General features: G+C 32.0%; 1 protein-coding gene and 1 pseudogene across 2 annotated transcripts; both read left to right on the top strand.

The window, feature by feature from the left end:
- Window positions 1-592: 592 nt before the first annotated feature.
- LOC115994055 (protein RADIALIS-like 2) lies at window positions 593-2,021 on the top strand. 2 transcript variants are annotated; one of them, XM_031118068.1, is made up of 2 exons: window positions 593-1,012; window positions 1,700-2,021. In XM_031118068.1, the coding sequence occupies exon 1, from the start codon at window positions 737-739 to the stop codon at window positions 989-991; it is 255 nt and encodes an 84-aa protein (XP_030973928.1). In that variant the 5' UTR covers window positions 593-736; the 3' UTR covers window positions 992-1,012; window positions 1,700-2,021. The 2 variants fall into 2 exon arrangements, with proteins under 2 accessions (XP_030973928.1, XP_030973927.1); XM_031118067.1 differs by having other exon boundaries at window positions 597-1,009.
- An 8,175-nt stretch (window positions 2,022-10,196) lies between these two features.
- LOC115950524 lies at window positions 10,197-12,013 on the top strand (annotated as a pseudogene).
- The last annotated feature ends 2,192 nt before the right edge of the window (window positions 12,014-14,205 follow it).

The raw sequence follows: 14,205 nt of genomic DNA, 5'->3' as shown, positions 1-14,205 counted from the left end.
TCTTATTGTACTATTAAAAGATTTTCTTTTATGAATTTCATTATATACAAAATGTCACGTCTTCTAAAACTTTATATGACGTGATACTGGATATGTATTTAAATTTGTAATATTGATTCATTTCAAATGAAGAAAGCCTAGTTTGTGTCTTCTTGTTTCACAATTAACAAACTGGCCCAAGTGAATTTTGCTAGGTTTAGATTTTCTTTACAAAACATGGAAGGGCGATTCTCTAGTTTTAGAACTTCTACCTTGTTTTTATGTATATAATCCAAATGATTATAACTTATAAACACAATTTTTACCTGATATGATCTCTCTTATTGAAAAAAGAAAAGAACTAATTAATTTATTTTAATGTTCTTTTACCTTTTCTTTTACTTATTAGAGATACATATTCTCCCACATTAGTGTTCTCCTTCTTTGTCCTTCATTTTGTGGTTCCTAAGGAGACAAATCATTGAAATTCCACCTACAATTTTGCAAAATTGTAGGCCAACTGGCACAACCCCACTTCACCCCACTATTCCTGCTTATAAAGAGAAGGCAGTGCCACCTCTTTGCACATATCAACCCTTGACTAGTCTCCTCTTGACTCTCATCAAAAAGCCTCTCTCACTATCTTTGTGGCCTTTCAAGTTTCAAACATTTCCTAATATTTTCCCTTCTTTTATTACCTCCTCAAGACCTTAGTTTATACTCAATAAACATCAACTTTAACACCCTAAGCTAAGCAATGGCATCCAGTTCAATGTCCTCCTCTGACTCATGGACTGCAAAAGAGAACAAGGCCTTTGAGAGGGCTCTTGCTGTGTATGATAAGGACACCCCTGACCGTTGGCACAATGTCGCTAAGGCTGTTGGTGGGAAAACACCAGAAGAAGTGAAAAGGCACTATGAACTTCTTGTGGAAGATGTCAAGCATATTGAGTCAGGCCGAGTTCCCTTCCCCAAATACAAGACAACTGGTGGGAGTAGCCAAGCAAATTAACACCGATGGGGAAAAGAGGTGGTATATATATATATATGCAAATACAAATCTTCTGCACCATAGATTACATATTTGTATATATATTTTGAAACCTTATATGATATATACTGCTTGCTTGACAAACAATGTAAACTCTATATCTAAAATCCTCAACCATTCACCACTACCTAGGAAGACTTTCCTTCCATTAATTTGAACCCAATCAGTAATAATAAGAGTAGCTTGACTTTTTTTTTTCCAAGTCTACTTCTTCAACTTTTATTTGGATTCTCTGACACTCAGTTAAAAAACAGTGAGTATTATTTCCTCTATATTTCAAAAGTACTTCATTAATTGCTCTCGAATGCACAATTGTTTATTCTTTTGCCCACAAAACCGGAACCAAAGGACTTCAATGGAATATATCATGTCCACGTTTACGTGAAATCTGCATATATTCGATCATATGCTTAAATCCATGATTTCATATTAAATATATAGTACAATGATCCACGTGCCTTGGATGTTTATGGTTTTTAACTAACAGTAACTTTTTTTTTTTTTTTTTTTTGTAGGTGGGTTTAACTAATAATTATGCAATGACTAATATATGAAATTGTGTCACATGTTGGCACAAAAAACGTGACATGTAAATCAAACAAATAGAATAAGTTTTCTATTTAGCCAAAGCCTAATGTTTTTGTGGTTGAATTCTCCTCTTATTTGCAGGATGAGAAACCTCCATTGAAGTGTAATAGCCATATCAGCAAGAATAAGGATCTATCAGTCTGCTCTACCTAAGATTCGACTTTGTTGTAGTAGCTAGCAAGTGTCCTAGTTTAAAGAATCACAACTAAGTGGTTCTTGTTCTATTTCATGTCCCTTTAGTTCTAGCTTTATCACCATAAGCATAAGGATGTCTCCAAGGAAGACTCATTGAATGTGAGTTTATTGCCTTCTTCAATCTGTCACTATTGTCCAAACTTCTCTGTAATCAAATATATGTAATACTAGTATGTGTTTTGTTTTAGTATAACACTTAAGCTGTAAACATTTCTGACCTCAGCTTTTGGAAACGATCTTGAACTATCATAGATTTGGAATTCTTAGAAACGATATTGATTCAAAGCTTTACAACATTGAAGAGAGGGAGAGAATATAAGAGTTAGATGGGGAAGTCAAGAGGTGGGAAATATATGGCTTTGAAAAGTCTTTAGTTCCTTTCCAAAAAGCAAAAAAAGGTCCTTGGCCCATAAAGGAAAAGGATAGCATTTCGGTGACTCAGGAATATTTCAACTCAAAACCATTCTCCCACATGGCTGGCAAGAGAAACACCACGTCTTTGGTACTAAATTGAGATTTTATTTTGCCGCAAGATATTCTTGGAGAATCAAAATTTTGCGATGCACTTCATAGAGTTCAATAGTAACCCAACGAAAGTTTACAACATTCGGTCTACCATATCACGTATGGATATTACCACAATATGCAATTTTAACTCTTTTATATGGTCCATATGTGAGGTAATGGTTTAATTTGAGAATATTGAGAAATTATGTATTTTTATTGTATTCCTGGACGGACTAGTTACTAAGAAGTTTATAGAGTTTAATGGTAACACAACAAAAATTTACAATATTCGATCTAGCATTTCACATATGGATCTTACCACAATATAAAATTTAGACTTTTTTTAATGATTCATATGCGAGGTAGCGTACTAATTTGGAAATATTGAGAAATTGCGTACTTTTATTTTATTCCTAGAAGAACTGGTTACTAAGGTGTTTAAAGCAGACTGTGCTAATGTTAGGGTGTAATTTATTCCATAAACAAGTAATAACCCTTACCATCCATCAAGATGCAAACCTTTGACACCCATTTCATTTGTTTGAAGTTTGAACTATCACCTTTAAGGGTAGTAGATAGAAAAGTGAATAATGGCATTTCATATATATATGAGAATGAGACGTCCAGTTTTAGCACTATGTAAAAGCTAGATACCAAAATAGTCTAAACAATAAGTCTTTATCTTCTTTACAAGTTATCTAAAGATGATTAGAGCAATAAGAGACAATTTCTCCCTCCAATTGGTTCTCTATGTCTCACTCTATAGTCTATATGCCTAGTCCTAGACTGCTCTAGGTAGCCTTAAAAATTGTTTTAAGCTTTTGTCTACGACATCTGGTTATGCAGGTGGCAATCATTTTAAACCAAATTGTTGGGTTTTAAAGAGTTCAAATAACAGTTTTCAGTATTTAAACCATTTTTAATTTAAACTTTCAAAGTATTTAAACACTGTATTTTGAGAAAAATCTTAAGAGGGATTTTTAGTTTTCAAGTAACAATTTTTTTTTAAACACTGTATGTTATTAGAAATATGATACCAATCAACATTTTTTTTTTTTTTTTTTTTTTTTTTTTTTTTTTGCATTACAAAGTACTTTAAACACATGTTTTTGCAACCTGCAAAATTTGAAGTCAGTTTTTATCAGAAATAAAATTTGAAATTTCCGCACCCAAGCGAAAGCCAAGTTCTTTTCTAACATTGGTCCAAACATGATCTACAGAGTTGAAAAAACAACGTTATTGTTTGCCCAGTAATGGATATGGAATGATGATTGGTGACAATCTGTGAAGTTTGTATAGCTATTTTTTTGTGATTTCTTTTTGCCAAATTTTGCATGGCTCGTGTGAATGCATCATATCTTATCCAACCTATATTGGCCACATATGTATTATAGAGATGATTTGATGAATCGAAATTTCTATTGGATTCTTTGGTCTGGTGCTGATTCTAGCCAACCATAGGTGCTAACTCCTAACAGTTTTTTCCTCGCTTGGTGTTGACTCCTAGGTTCCTGTCGTTTATTTTCCTATCTTTTAAATTTATTGTTGCAAAATTCAGGTTGTCCTGCGCCAAGAGCATCTCATGTTCCAAATATGGGAGGCAATAGCAGGGGCATTCACATGGCATAGTTGGTATTGTAGCTTAGCTTAGCACAAACGCTAATCAAAAGAGTGCAATTTAGTGAACTTTTTTGGGGAATAGCCTATAAAGAATGTAAAAGTTACTATATTAGCATCATTACTCTTTCAATTGTTAGAAGCACAAAACATATAAAAATAAACAATTAATAAACTACGTGATTAAATACAAAGAAAATGATGAAGCAAAAGTATAAAATATATTGGTGGAAAAGCATAAATGTTAAATAAATTAACTACACATGCTCAACAATTCTATATAGCAAATAAAAAATCTTGATGAAATTATTGAAACTTTAGAAAGAATTGTATGCAAAACATATATGTTTTTTGCTCTACCGTTATATTAATCCACTGTTTTTTACCTACTTTTCTGGCACTTTTATTATTGTTGCTTATCAAACAATGAAGTAGTAATCAGAGAGAGGTTTCCATTGCACTAGCCCCATAGTAACGTAATAGATAGAGAAGACCTATGTCTCAAAACCATAAGGATAGATAGCCCTTGAAAACATGCTTGTATATTATTGTTGCCTAAAAGTAGATCAGAAGGGCATGTTAAGCAGTTAAGTACACAAAATGCATGCCAAAATTTCAAATGGCTTTAAAATTTAATACTGCTAGGCATATTTCCTGTTAGGCTGTTGCCGACCCCAAGTACATTTTATTGTTGTTGTTTTTTTCTTCTTGGTTAGAAATCTACTTAAACCTACCCTACCCCCTTGGCTGCTACTCATGTGTAAAATATCACATCATTTAAATTTTTTTTTGATAAGATAAAATTGTAAATAATATGACATTGAATACACATTTAAAATTAGAATACTTAATCTAAATCATATAATGTATCAATTTCAAATGAAAAAGATTCTAATCTTTTGAGAATAGGAAGGATTCTAATCTCATTCAATTGTTAGATAGCTAGGTTAATTATTATTTTTATTTATTTTTATACAAGATAGAATTTCTACTTTAACATAATCTAAGTGTATGTGTGTGTGAAGCTATCTCATGAAGACTCGAACTTCAGCCCTTGCCCTTCACACCCCACACCCTACAAACACTTATACTTGTGGAGTGGCCACCGCATCAAGGGTGCACGGTAGTGCTAGGTTAATTATTCAATAAGTCAAGACTAGAGTCACAATTAACTTCACAAAATATTTCATAACCATCAAGATGATAAGTTATGAATAATAAATAATAAAGTGATAGGTCTAAATGTGAACTAATAAAAACCTTATTCTTAATTATTACAACATCAAGACCTATCTGAAATATGACATTTTAAAGAACACAACTTCACTATATCGTAGGCACGTCATGATTGAGGTCCTATATGATACCCTTTGGACGGCCGAGATGAAAAGTTAAGTCTTAGCCATCTGACAAGAAAAAAGTTGAAAAAAAGTAAAATGTTACTCCTATTATTCGATCGGACGGCCGAGATGAAAAGTTCGGCCATTTGGATCTCCGGCAAACCACAAAGGAGAAAAAAGACAAAAGGATTGACTTTGTGATGCACTTCAATAAGAATGACAAGACAAGATCCGCGTGAGGATATTAGAATGCATGCCCCACAATATCTTGGTCTTTCACAACTGAAATTTTCTAACGCACAAGAATACCACATTGTGGATGTCACATGCAAAATTTGAAGTCAGATTTTATCAGAAATAAAATTTGAAATTTCCACACCCAAGCGAAAGCCAAGTTCTTTTCTAACATTGGTCCAAACATGATCTACAGAGTTGAAAAAACAACGTTATTGGTTGCCCAGTAATGGATATGGAATGATGATTGGTGACAATCTGTGAAGTTTGTATAGCTATTTTTTTTTGTGATTTCTTTTTGCCAAATTTTGCATGGCTCGTGTGAATGCATCATATCTTATCCAACCTATATTGGCCACATATGTATTATCAACTTATAAGGGCTAGCTACTATATGGTTTCGACCTCTTTCATTTAGATTCATATAATCATATGTGTAAAAAAAAAAAAAAAATACCCTTTTAGGTTTTAGGTTATGTTAGACTAATTCCTGTAACAAAATAAGTGTTAGTGAGGATTGTATTTAAATAGTTTGGTTTGTTTGTATATTGAGTTGACTCAAGGAGTAGGGTTGGAAAAAAAAAAAAAAAATCAAGATTCATAAGGCTTACTACTTGAATGACCCTATTCTCGCTTGAGTGAAATTGGAAAATTTATTTTGAGACCCTCATTCGACTGAAACTTAAATAGAAAGTTCGGACAATCGAGATTGCGGCAAAAAATAAACCTAATTAGTTGGCTTCATGACTTAACCTAATTCCTCCCATATAAAAGAAGCATTATTAATTGAACAAAATTGAGGTAGATAGAGGTGAAAATCTTTCCCTATGCTTTTACAAGCTTGATCAATTTATAAATTGATTTTCACAGAGTTTGTTCCTTGACAATGAGTTTACTGTTGTTTCTCTTGAAAGAGTTCTTTAGAGTACCAAAGTTCTATTCGTTACAAACGAGTTTGTTGGTAGAAGAAATTTTATAGAAAGATTCTAGAGTTTTGGGGTCATTGCGGTGGGAGTAGACCAAATTGTTTATTGAGGTTGCATAAAGAATTTATTTTACAAAATTTTTGTTAGTCTAAACTATTGTACTAGTTTCTTATAAAATGATTTTTATTTTGAAGAGTTCTTTAAAAGTTTCCGTTTTGTCACTATTTTATTAATCTCTTTGAATTGTGGTAATTATTATTGTGATTGTGCTATCTACTAAATTAGCAATTTTTGGGTATAAGCAACAAATTAATCCAAAAATTAGAACATTGGGTCCATCTTAGATTTTTTCATATCTTAATGATTGTGCATACAACTACAAATGCAAACAGATTCTTTTAAGGAGGTGTTCAATTTTCATTCACTAAAGTGGTATTTTTTTTTTTTTTTGAACATGACTAAAGTGGTATTTTCTAATGCATATTCCCCATAATATTGTGAAGTTCCTTGATCCTTCCTACAACTAAGTATTCCATTAGAACTTCTATTCTCCATACCCCTTTGTTCAAAGATTCCATCTATAAAAAGATACCCTTTATTACTTTGCGGCAAAAATGTAGGACCTGCCGGCCAAGTCTTAGTGGTGGACTTTTTCCCCTCACCATTAAGTTAGGGATTTCAGATTCCCTTGTCTACAAATGGTAAAAAAAGGATCAACAATCCGATAAACATGCTTAATACTCTGAGCAGACACAGATTATTTTACAACATTTTTACAAACTATTGAGGTGACAAATTCTTACTGATTCTCATTTGAGCCCATCACTAATATCACATCTTTACTTATAAATAATCACTAATTATATCAGCAATTTATAAAATAATTTATGGTTTTAGCATTTTCCTAATACCTTTTACTTTTACATCAACCTTTTGAATCTAAGCAAAACAAATTTCTAAGATGAGACACTATTGGACCATCAAGAGTCCAAGGTAGATCGATTTCTCCCACTAGTGAGGAAGGACCACTAGTGTTTTTGAGAAGGAGGAGAATTCCACACATATTACTTTCTATTGGAGCCTTGGAGATAGACTGGATGATAAGGATTCGAAATATCGGTAGGGGTGTATCTCAAAGCATCACTTTTTATTCTATTTTTAAAATTTTTTCTTCTTTTTAATCGTACAGAATCCTGGAAAAATTGCTCAAGTAGTTTTCAACTAATGATCAGTGCTAGCCCCATTAGCATGTGGCCAGAATCCTATGACCATGACTCATGCAACTTGAAAGCCCGGGGGCCACTTTTGCCTCCAATTTTTTGTAGAGATCAATGCAGCAATCTGATAGGGATACAGCTTTTTCACAATCTTTTTCAAAATGATTGATAAAACAAGTCGTAATTGGAGCAAGACTATTTTCATATTAAATTTGTTATCGATATCCCATTTAATAAACACCAATCACCATATACCACCTTATCAATTATGAAAAAAAAATTGTGAATTTTTTTTGGTATCTAAAAGACTTATTGAATCAAGAATAACCGAGGTCTAATTAGAGGTATGATTCATTGATTTGCTAATCAAATTCCAACTTCTATGGAAGTTGGCAATATGATATGAAAATCTGTGGAGTGTGTCACTCTATAACTTTTGATGAGAGAGTAAGTGTGAGTTTGGATACAGCTGAAATCCAACCACGTTTGTGTTTGCGTTTTAAACAATGGGTCTTGTACACTGTTCACAGGATCCGCAAATACAAAATTTGGCAAAATCAACTTCAAAATTGGATTCTACGGGACTATTCACATATTTAAAAATTATTTTGTTATAGTATTTTCAGTTTTCAGCAATAAGCGGTATCCAAACAGACTCTAAATGGAAAGAGTATCAACAGGTATATATTATGCAGTTAATATCACAAGAGAGATGCATAAAATTATGATTTTTTTTTGGATAAAGAGAGAGTTTAGATTCTAAAAGACCTTTTTTTTTTTGCAAATAGTTTGTATTTAACTTGTTTATATAATTATAGTATCTAGAGAGTTTTGGTGCATCAATATTTTTAATTTCTAAATAATTTTTAATTAAGTTCTCAATCAAATTTTATCACTACAGCATCAAGATCATAAGGAATCATATACAATGAGGAGTTTCCTGTTTCAGCCACACTACTCCTACTTCTCCCAATATCAAGAATTGGCCTTACAGGTTCTTGGAGTATTGAATAGACCAGACTGATGTCTACTAGCAAGATTTTCGCTAATATAGGTCCCATAGGTTGGGGCTACCCTATACCAACTTGCACCCTAAAAGCCATGGTATCACACCGCCAAAGCTCCTAAATGTGATGCTTTCTTAGATTTAGCTTTTTCTTCCCAACAGATATTTAGTCTCACTCTCACCCTCACCCAATAAATTGTGTCATTTTCTCGATTGAGATACTCCGTAACCAAGCGGTCCAAGCACAATATGAAGGAATATTATTACGCTTACCCCAAAACTACCAGAAATCAAATCTAAGAATACAAGGAGACCAACCCGCTTGCATGTTAAGCACACAATTCTGAACCAGCAAGTGACAAGCATTGTTCGTTATTGCTCATGTAGACAAAACCAAATGTGGGACTGCGTTTAGGAGTCCTAGTTTTAATTAGGGTTGAAAGACTGATATGACAAAATATAGGAAAGGGAAATGGTTTTTTTTTTTTTTTCCTTACAATCTTCATGTATCAAATAGAAAAAAAAAGGGTTGCTTACAAAATCTAAGAAACTTAAACTTACTAGAAAAGCTTATCATCTTGTAAAAAGAAAGTAGTGTCTATAAGTAGAATAACCTTTTTATTCTTCTAGAATAAGCATATAGCTTTTTTTAAAACATTCTGTTTTTGTTAGGCATCATTAGTAGGAAGTGATGGGGATTAGGGAAAGTGAGAGGACATGAAAAGCTTAATCTCTTGTTCTATATATAATGTAGTCTGCAATTGTGCATATGTATCATTAATATTCCTACGTAAAATAATGAAAAAGTGAAAAAGGTTCTGTCAAGATAGTGACTCATATGCTAAATAAAAAAAGTAAAACAAATAAGGGCCATGAATGCATGTATCATTAATATTCCTACGTAAAGTAATGAAAAAGTGAAAAAGGTTCTGTCAAGATAGTGACTCATATGCTAAATAAAAAAAAAAGTAAAACAAATAAGGGCCATGAATGCGTCTTTATATAAAACCAGTATGTAATTTGTGTTTATATACAGTAATTATGAATTATAGTGGTATTGTTGATGTTAGTTTAATTTATTAAATATATAGAACATTAGTTTGACTAGGATATTCGGAGGTATTAAAATGATTTTTCCTTACAATTTTAATGATATTGATTACGTTAAGTTTCTCATTAAATTGTTATTATATATATAATTTTGAAAATTACTATTGGACACTACATATATAATATCAATTCACTATTACTGTCCATGAAATTCTACTAAATATAACACAAAATAAAAAAAATAAATTGGTTCTGCAGCCCCTCGCATTCAAGCACTTTAAACCTGGATTTCCATGGACTACGTGAGCGAATGCAGCAGCCTGTTACTGCTATTGCGCAGGGTCATGATCGACAATGCCGTTCGCCCCACTGCGACTCTTGTCATGGTACGCCTCTCACGAAACCTCTCAAGCACGAAATCAATTTTTCTATGAAAACTTTTCCCGAAAAAACAAATTTTACTAACTGGGTTTTTCGGTTTTCCTCTTTTGCTTAATTTGCAGGTTGATAGTGCTAGAAGGCATGGAATTTTACTTGAGGCCGTGCAGGTTCTCACGGATCTGAACCTTTCCATAAAAAAGGCTTACATATCTTCAGATGGAAGATGGTTCATGGATGGTAAGAGGAAAAAAAATTCAAGCTTTTAATTGTTTTTTTTTTTTTCTTTTTTCTTTTTGTTAAATTAATGGTGTCCATGCTAACGTGCGCCGAATTGGTGTGCACGTTAGCTTAAACGTGTTGTTTCTAGTTATTGAAAATTTCTGAAACATGTGTTTTGTTCTGTTTTTGGTTGCAGTTTTCCATGTGACTGATCAAATCGGAAACAAACTTACGGATGCGAGCGTTATCAGATACATTGAACAGGTAATTATCACATTCAATGCCTAATTTATTGCCGTTCTGATTTTAATAAATATGGTTTTTTTATTTATTAAATTTTTTTTCTTTGTTTGTTTATTTTGTTAACAGTCTATGGGCAGCATTCGCTATGGTCGGACTAACGGCCTAACTGCCCTAGAACTAATTGGAACCGACCGTGTTGGTCTACTATCTGAGGTTTTTGCTGTGCTAGCTGACCTTCAATGCAATGTTGTGGAAGCTAAAGTTTGGACTCACAATGGCCGAATTGCTTCACTAATCTATGTGAAGGACTGTGATTCCGGTTGCCCAATTGAGGATTCCCAGAAAATAGACCGAATCGAAGCTCGTTTGAGGAATGTACTCAAAGGTGACAATGATATTCACAGTGCTAAGACCTCGGTGTCTATGGCGGTCACGCACACTGAGAGGAGGCTGCACCAAATGATGTTTGCGGATCGTGATTATGAGTGAAAGCCAATTTTGAAGCGCAGTGATGACTGTCCCATTGTCACGGTTCAGAATTGGATTGAGAGGGGTTACTCTGTTGTGAATGTTCAGTGCAAGGACAGGTCGAAGCTTTTATTTGACATTTTTTGCACGATGACAGACATGGAGTATGTTGTTTTTCATGCTACTATCAATACAGCTGGAGACAGAGCATATTTGGTACGTAAATTTAATACCAAAACATGAATTGGGTTTTTGCTAACATTAATGTTTCCAATTGAAAATACTGACTCTTTTATTATTTGGTACAGGAATTTTACATTAGACACACAGATGGGACTCCAATAAGTTCTAAACCAGAGAGGCAACGCGTTATTCAATGCCTACAAGCTTCAATTGAGAGAAGGGCTTCTGAGGTACTTATTTGAAGAGGATAAAATAACAATATAACTTTTAGCACCACCAATATAGCCACATTTTGGTATTTGGTGGTGTTAAAAATAACAATATAACTTTTTAGCACCACCAATACTAGTGCTCTTACATATCCATATCATTAGTCATTTGTGAGTTTTCTTAAATGTAACCTAATAAATTTCATAAAACAAGCGGTACCTAATTTGTTGGAAGGGACAATGAAGATTGTTTCGAGTGAAATTGCAATTTAAGAACCTCTAGTGAATGACTCTGCTTCTAGCTATTTTCTTTACCAACTAGCTCTTTTTTCTTTTTTCTATTTTTATCTAATAAGCTAGTGACTACACAATTAGGCTACTTCTATAAATTTCCAAAGTTTGGACAATTTCAAGTAAAAGAGATTTAACCCCTTAAAGTACTTTCCTATCCCTGCAAAAACAAAATGAGACAGGCCCTGGTTCTATCCAAATAAGGTGAAAATCAATATTCCTATCTTATGTGATAAATTATATACTTTTCTTTTTTGGACATTTAAATTGTTGTCCTTATGGTCAGGAGACTTTTACTAAAAATGTCTGGTTCACATGTTACAAATTGATTATATATTCACATTAATGAAAATATCTCTTTGTCCAACTATTAGGTTGTAGACTTGTAGTTGTGCAAAAGCTGATTTAATTTGGACTTATTACAGTAATATAACATCTTCAAAAAAAAAAATTTTTTGATTATATATGTAAACACATTTGATGACTACTTTTCTTATCCAATTATTGGGTTTTTTTTTCCCTGTTTTCTTTTAGTGGCCATGTCTACTACCCTAGTGCCCGACTGACCAGCATCAATTGCAGAATGCTGCTTAATTGAATTCTTTATTCAAATTTGTACAATAACTATACATACTTCTATTTACCTTTTATTTATTTATTTATTTATTTATTTATTTAAGTGTGTATGTGTTGTGGGAGGGGGGGGGGGTTTCAAGTTACTAAATTTAAGTAATATTACACCATTCAATATTTTTTAATTAGGTATGAATTTTGATAAATCCACTGTTAGATTACATTATCTTTGTATATTCTCTATGCTTGCAAAATTTCAAGGTAATCAAAGACTAATAGTCATGTCATCAATCAATTGTTTAAATTCAAGTTTTTATAGTTTAAAATAATGCATAAAAAATAAGTTTATGGATTGAATGGTAAATAACATCCAATTGACATGAAAATTGGCTTGAATGTTAGAGTTTAAGTTATACCTAGTGTAACTCTGTAGAAGTTACACAATTTTTACATCATAAATCTCTAAGAAATCTAATGGCTAAAAAAACATAGTTGACTATTTATTACTTTCCAACTATTTACATAATTAATAGCAATTTTTTTCTCTCCCCTTAAAAAAATTAGGTTCGTAATGCAATTGTGAGTGAGTGAACAACCATGGGTATCTCCTTGCTAGGAAAATGTCATTGTTGCCTTATTAAAACAAAAGCTATGATATAGTTAAATGCCATATCATGCTGCAGATTACTGAAGATGAGATCTCTACAATGTTTATTATTATTATTATTATTATTTTTGGTTAAGAAAGAGTGTCAATAAGAAAACCTTTTAGTCAAATTAGTAGTTCAAAATTTAGGATATGGCAGGGTGACCTGCAAGGTTTTTTTTTTTTTTTTTTTTGAGAAGAAAAAAAAAAGCTTCATTGTACGTGCAAAGCACGTATGATGAGTCTAATATATATATATATATATATATATATTTCTAAAAACCTTCAACCAAATAACACATGTACATGTTTTATTATTTTTATATTTACGCCAACATATTTCTAACTATTTTCTCTGATCAAGAAAAATAACATTCTACTTAACAACAATTTCAAAATACATGACATGATAAAAAGCAAGCTAATAGTTTTTAAAAAGTAAAATATAAACTAGTAAGAAATATAATTTTTTTTTTTTTTTGGGTTAAAAGGGAAAATATATTGAAACTAACAAGCCAAAACAGGCAAAGTGCAGGCTGAAAGCCTTAAGGAGTACAAACCAAATGCATCTGAGTCCAAAATACTACATAGATTAATAGAAGGAGGATTATCAAACACAACAAAATCAGCTAAACATGAGCAAGAAATATAAACTCATAGTACCTAAATTTGCTTAATCGAGGTTGTTCCTTCTCCAATAGCATTGTAGCCCAAATAGACTTAAAACTAGTAAGAAATATAAACTCATAGTAGCTCATACGCCAGCAATCATTTTTTTTTTCTTTTACAAAATAAAAATTATATTATAATTTAATCTAAGTATATATGTATGTAGGAGTAAGGAGTTCTAGTTAGCTCAACTGGTAAAATTTTTGAATAAGAAATCTTGGATTCAATCCCCGTGCACACATTAAAAAAAAAATAAATAAATAAAAGGTATATATATGTGAAGTTCTCTCATTAATATTGCTTTCCTCAACTTGTCCTTTTTATTCACATGTCTCGTTTTCCTATTCTATAAATATGCATAAAGAATTTTATCATGATAATTATTAAATTAAAATAAATGTACTTATGTCATTAATACATGATAATTACTTAATATTTGACATAAATGCAAAAACTTAATGAGATGAAAGGTTAAAATATATGATGATTAATTGTTGTTTTGACATAAATGCAAATTATCAATGATGTGGAAATTAAATAAAGAGAATATTCTCTTTTCATCTCAAAGAATGTACCGTACCATATATATGTTAATTGATTTTTTTGACATAAA

This window comes from Quercus lobata, chromosome 6 (assembly GCF_001633185.2).
Source record: "Quercus lobata isolate SW786 chromosome 6, ValleyOak3.0 Primary Assembly, whole genome shotgun sequence".
NCBI classification, from domain to species: Eukaryota; Viridiplantae; Streptophyta; class Magnoliopsida; order Fagales; family Fagaceae; genus Quercus; species Quercus lobata.
Note: the sequence above shows the minus strand (reverse complement) of the source record. Positions and strands in the feature narration are given on the sequence as shown.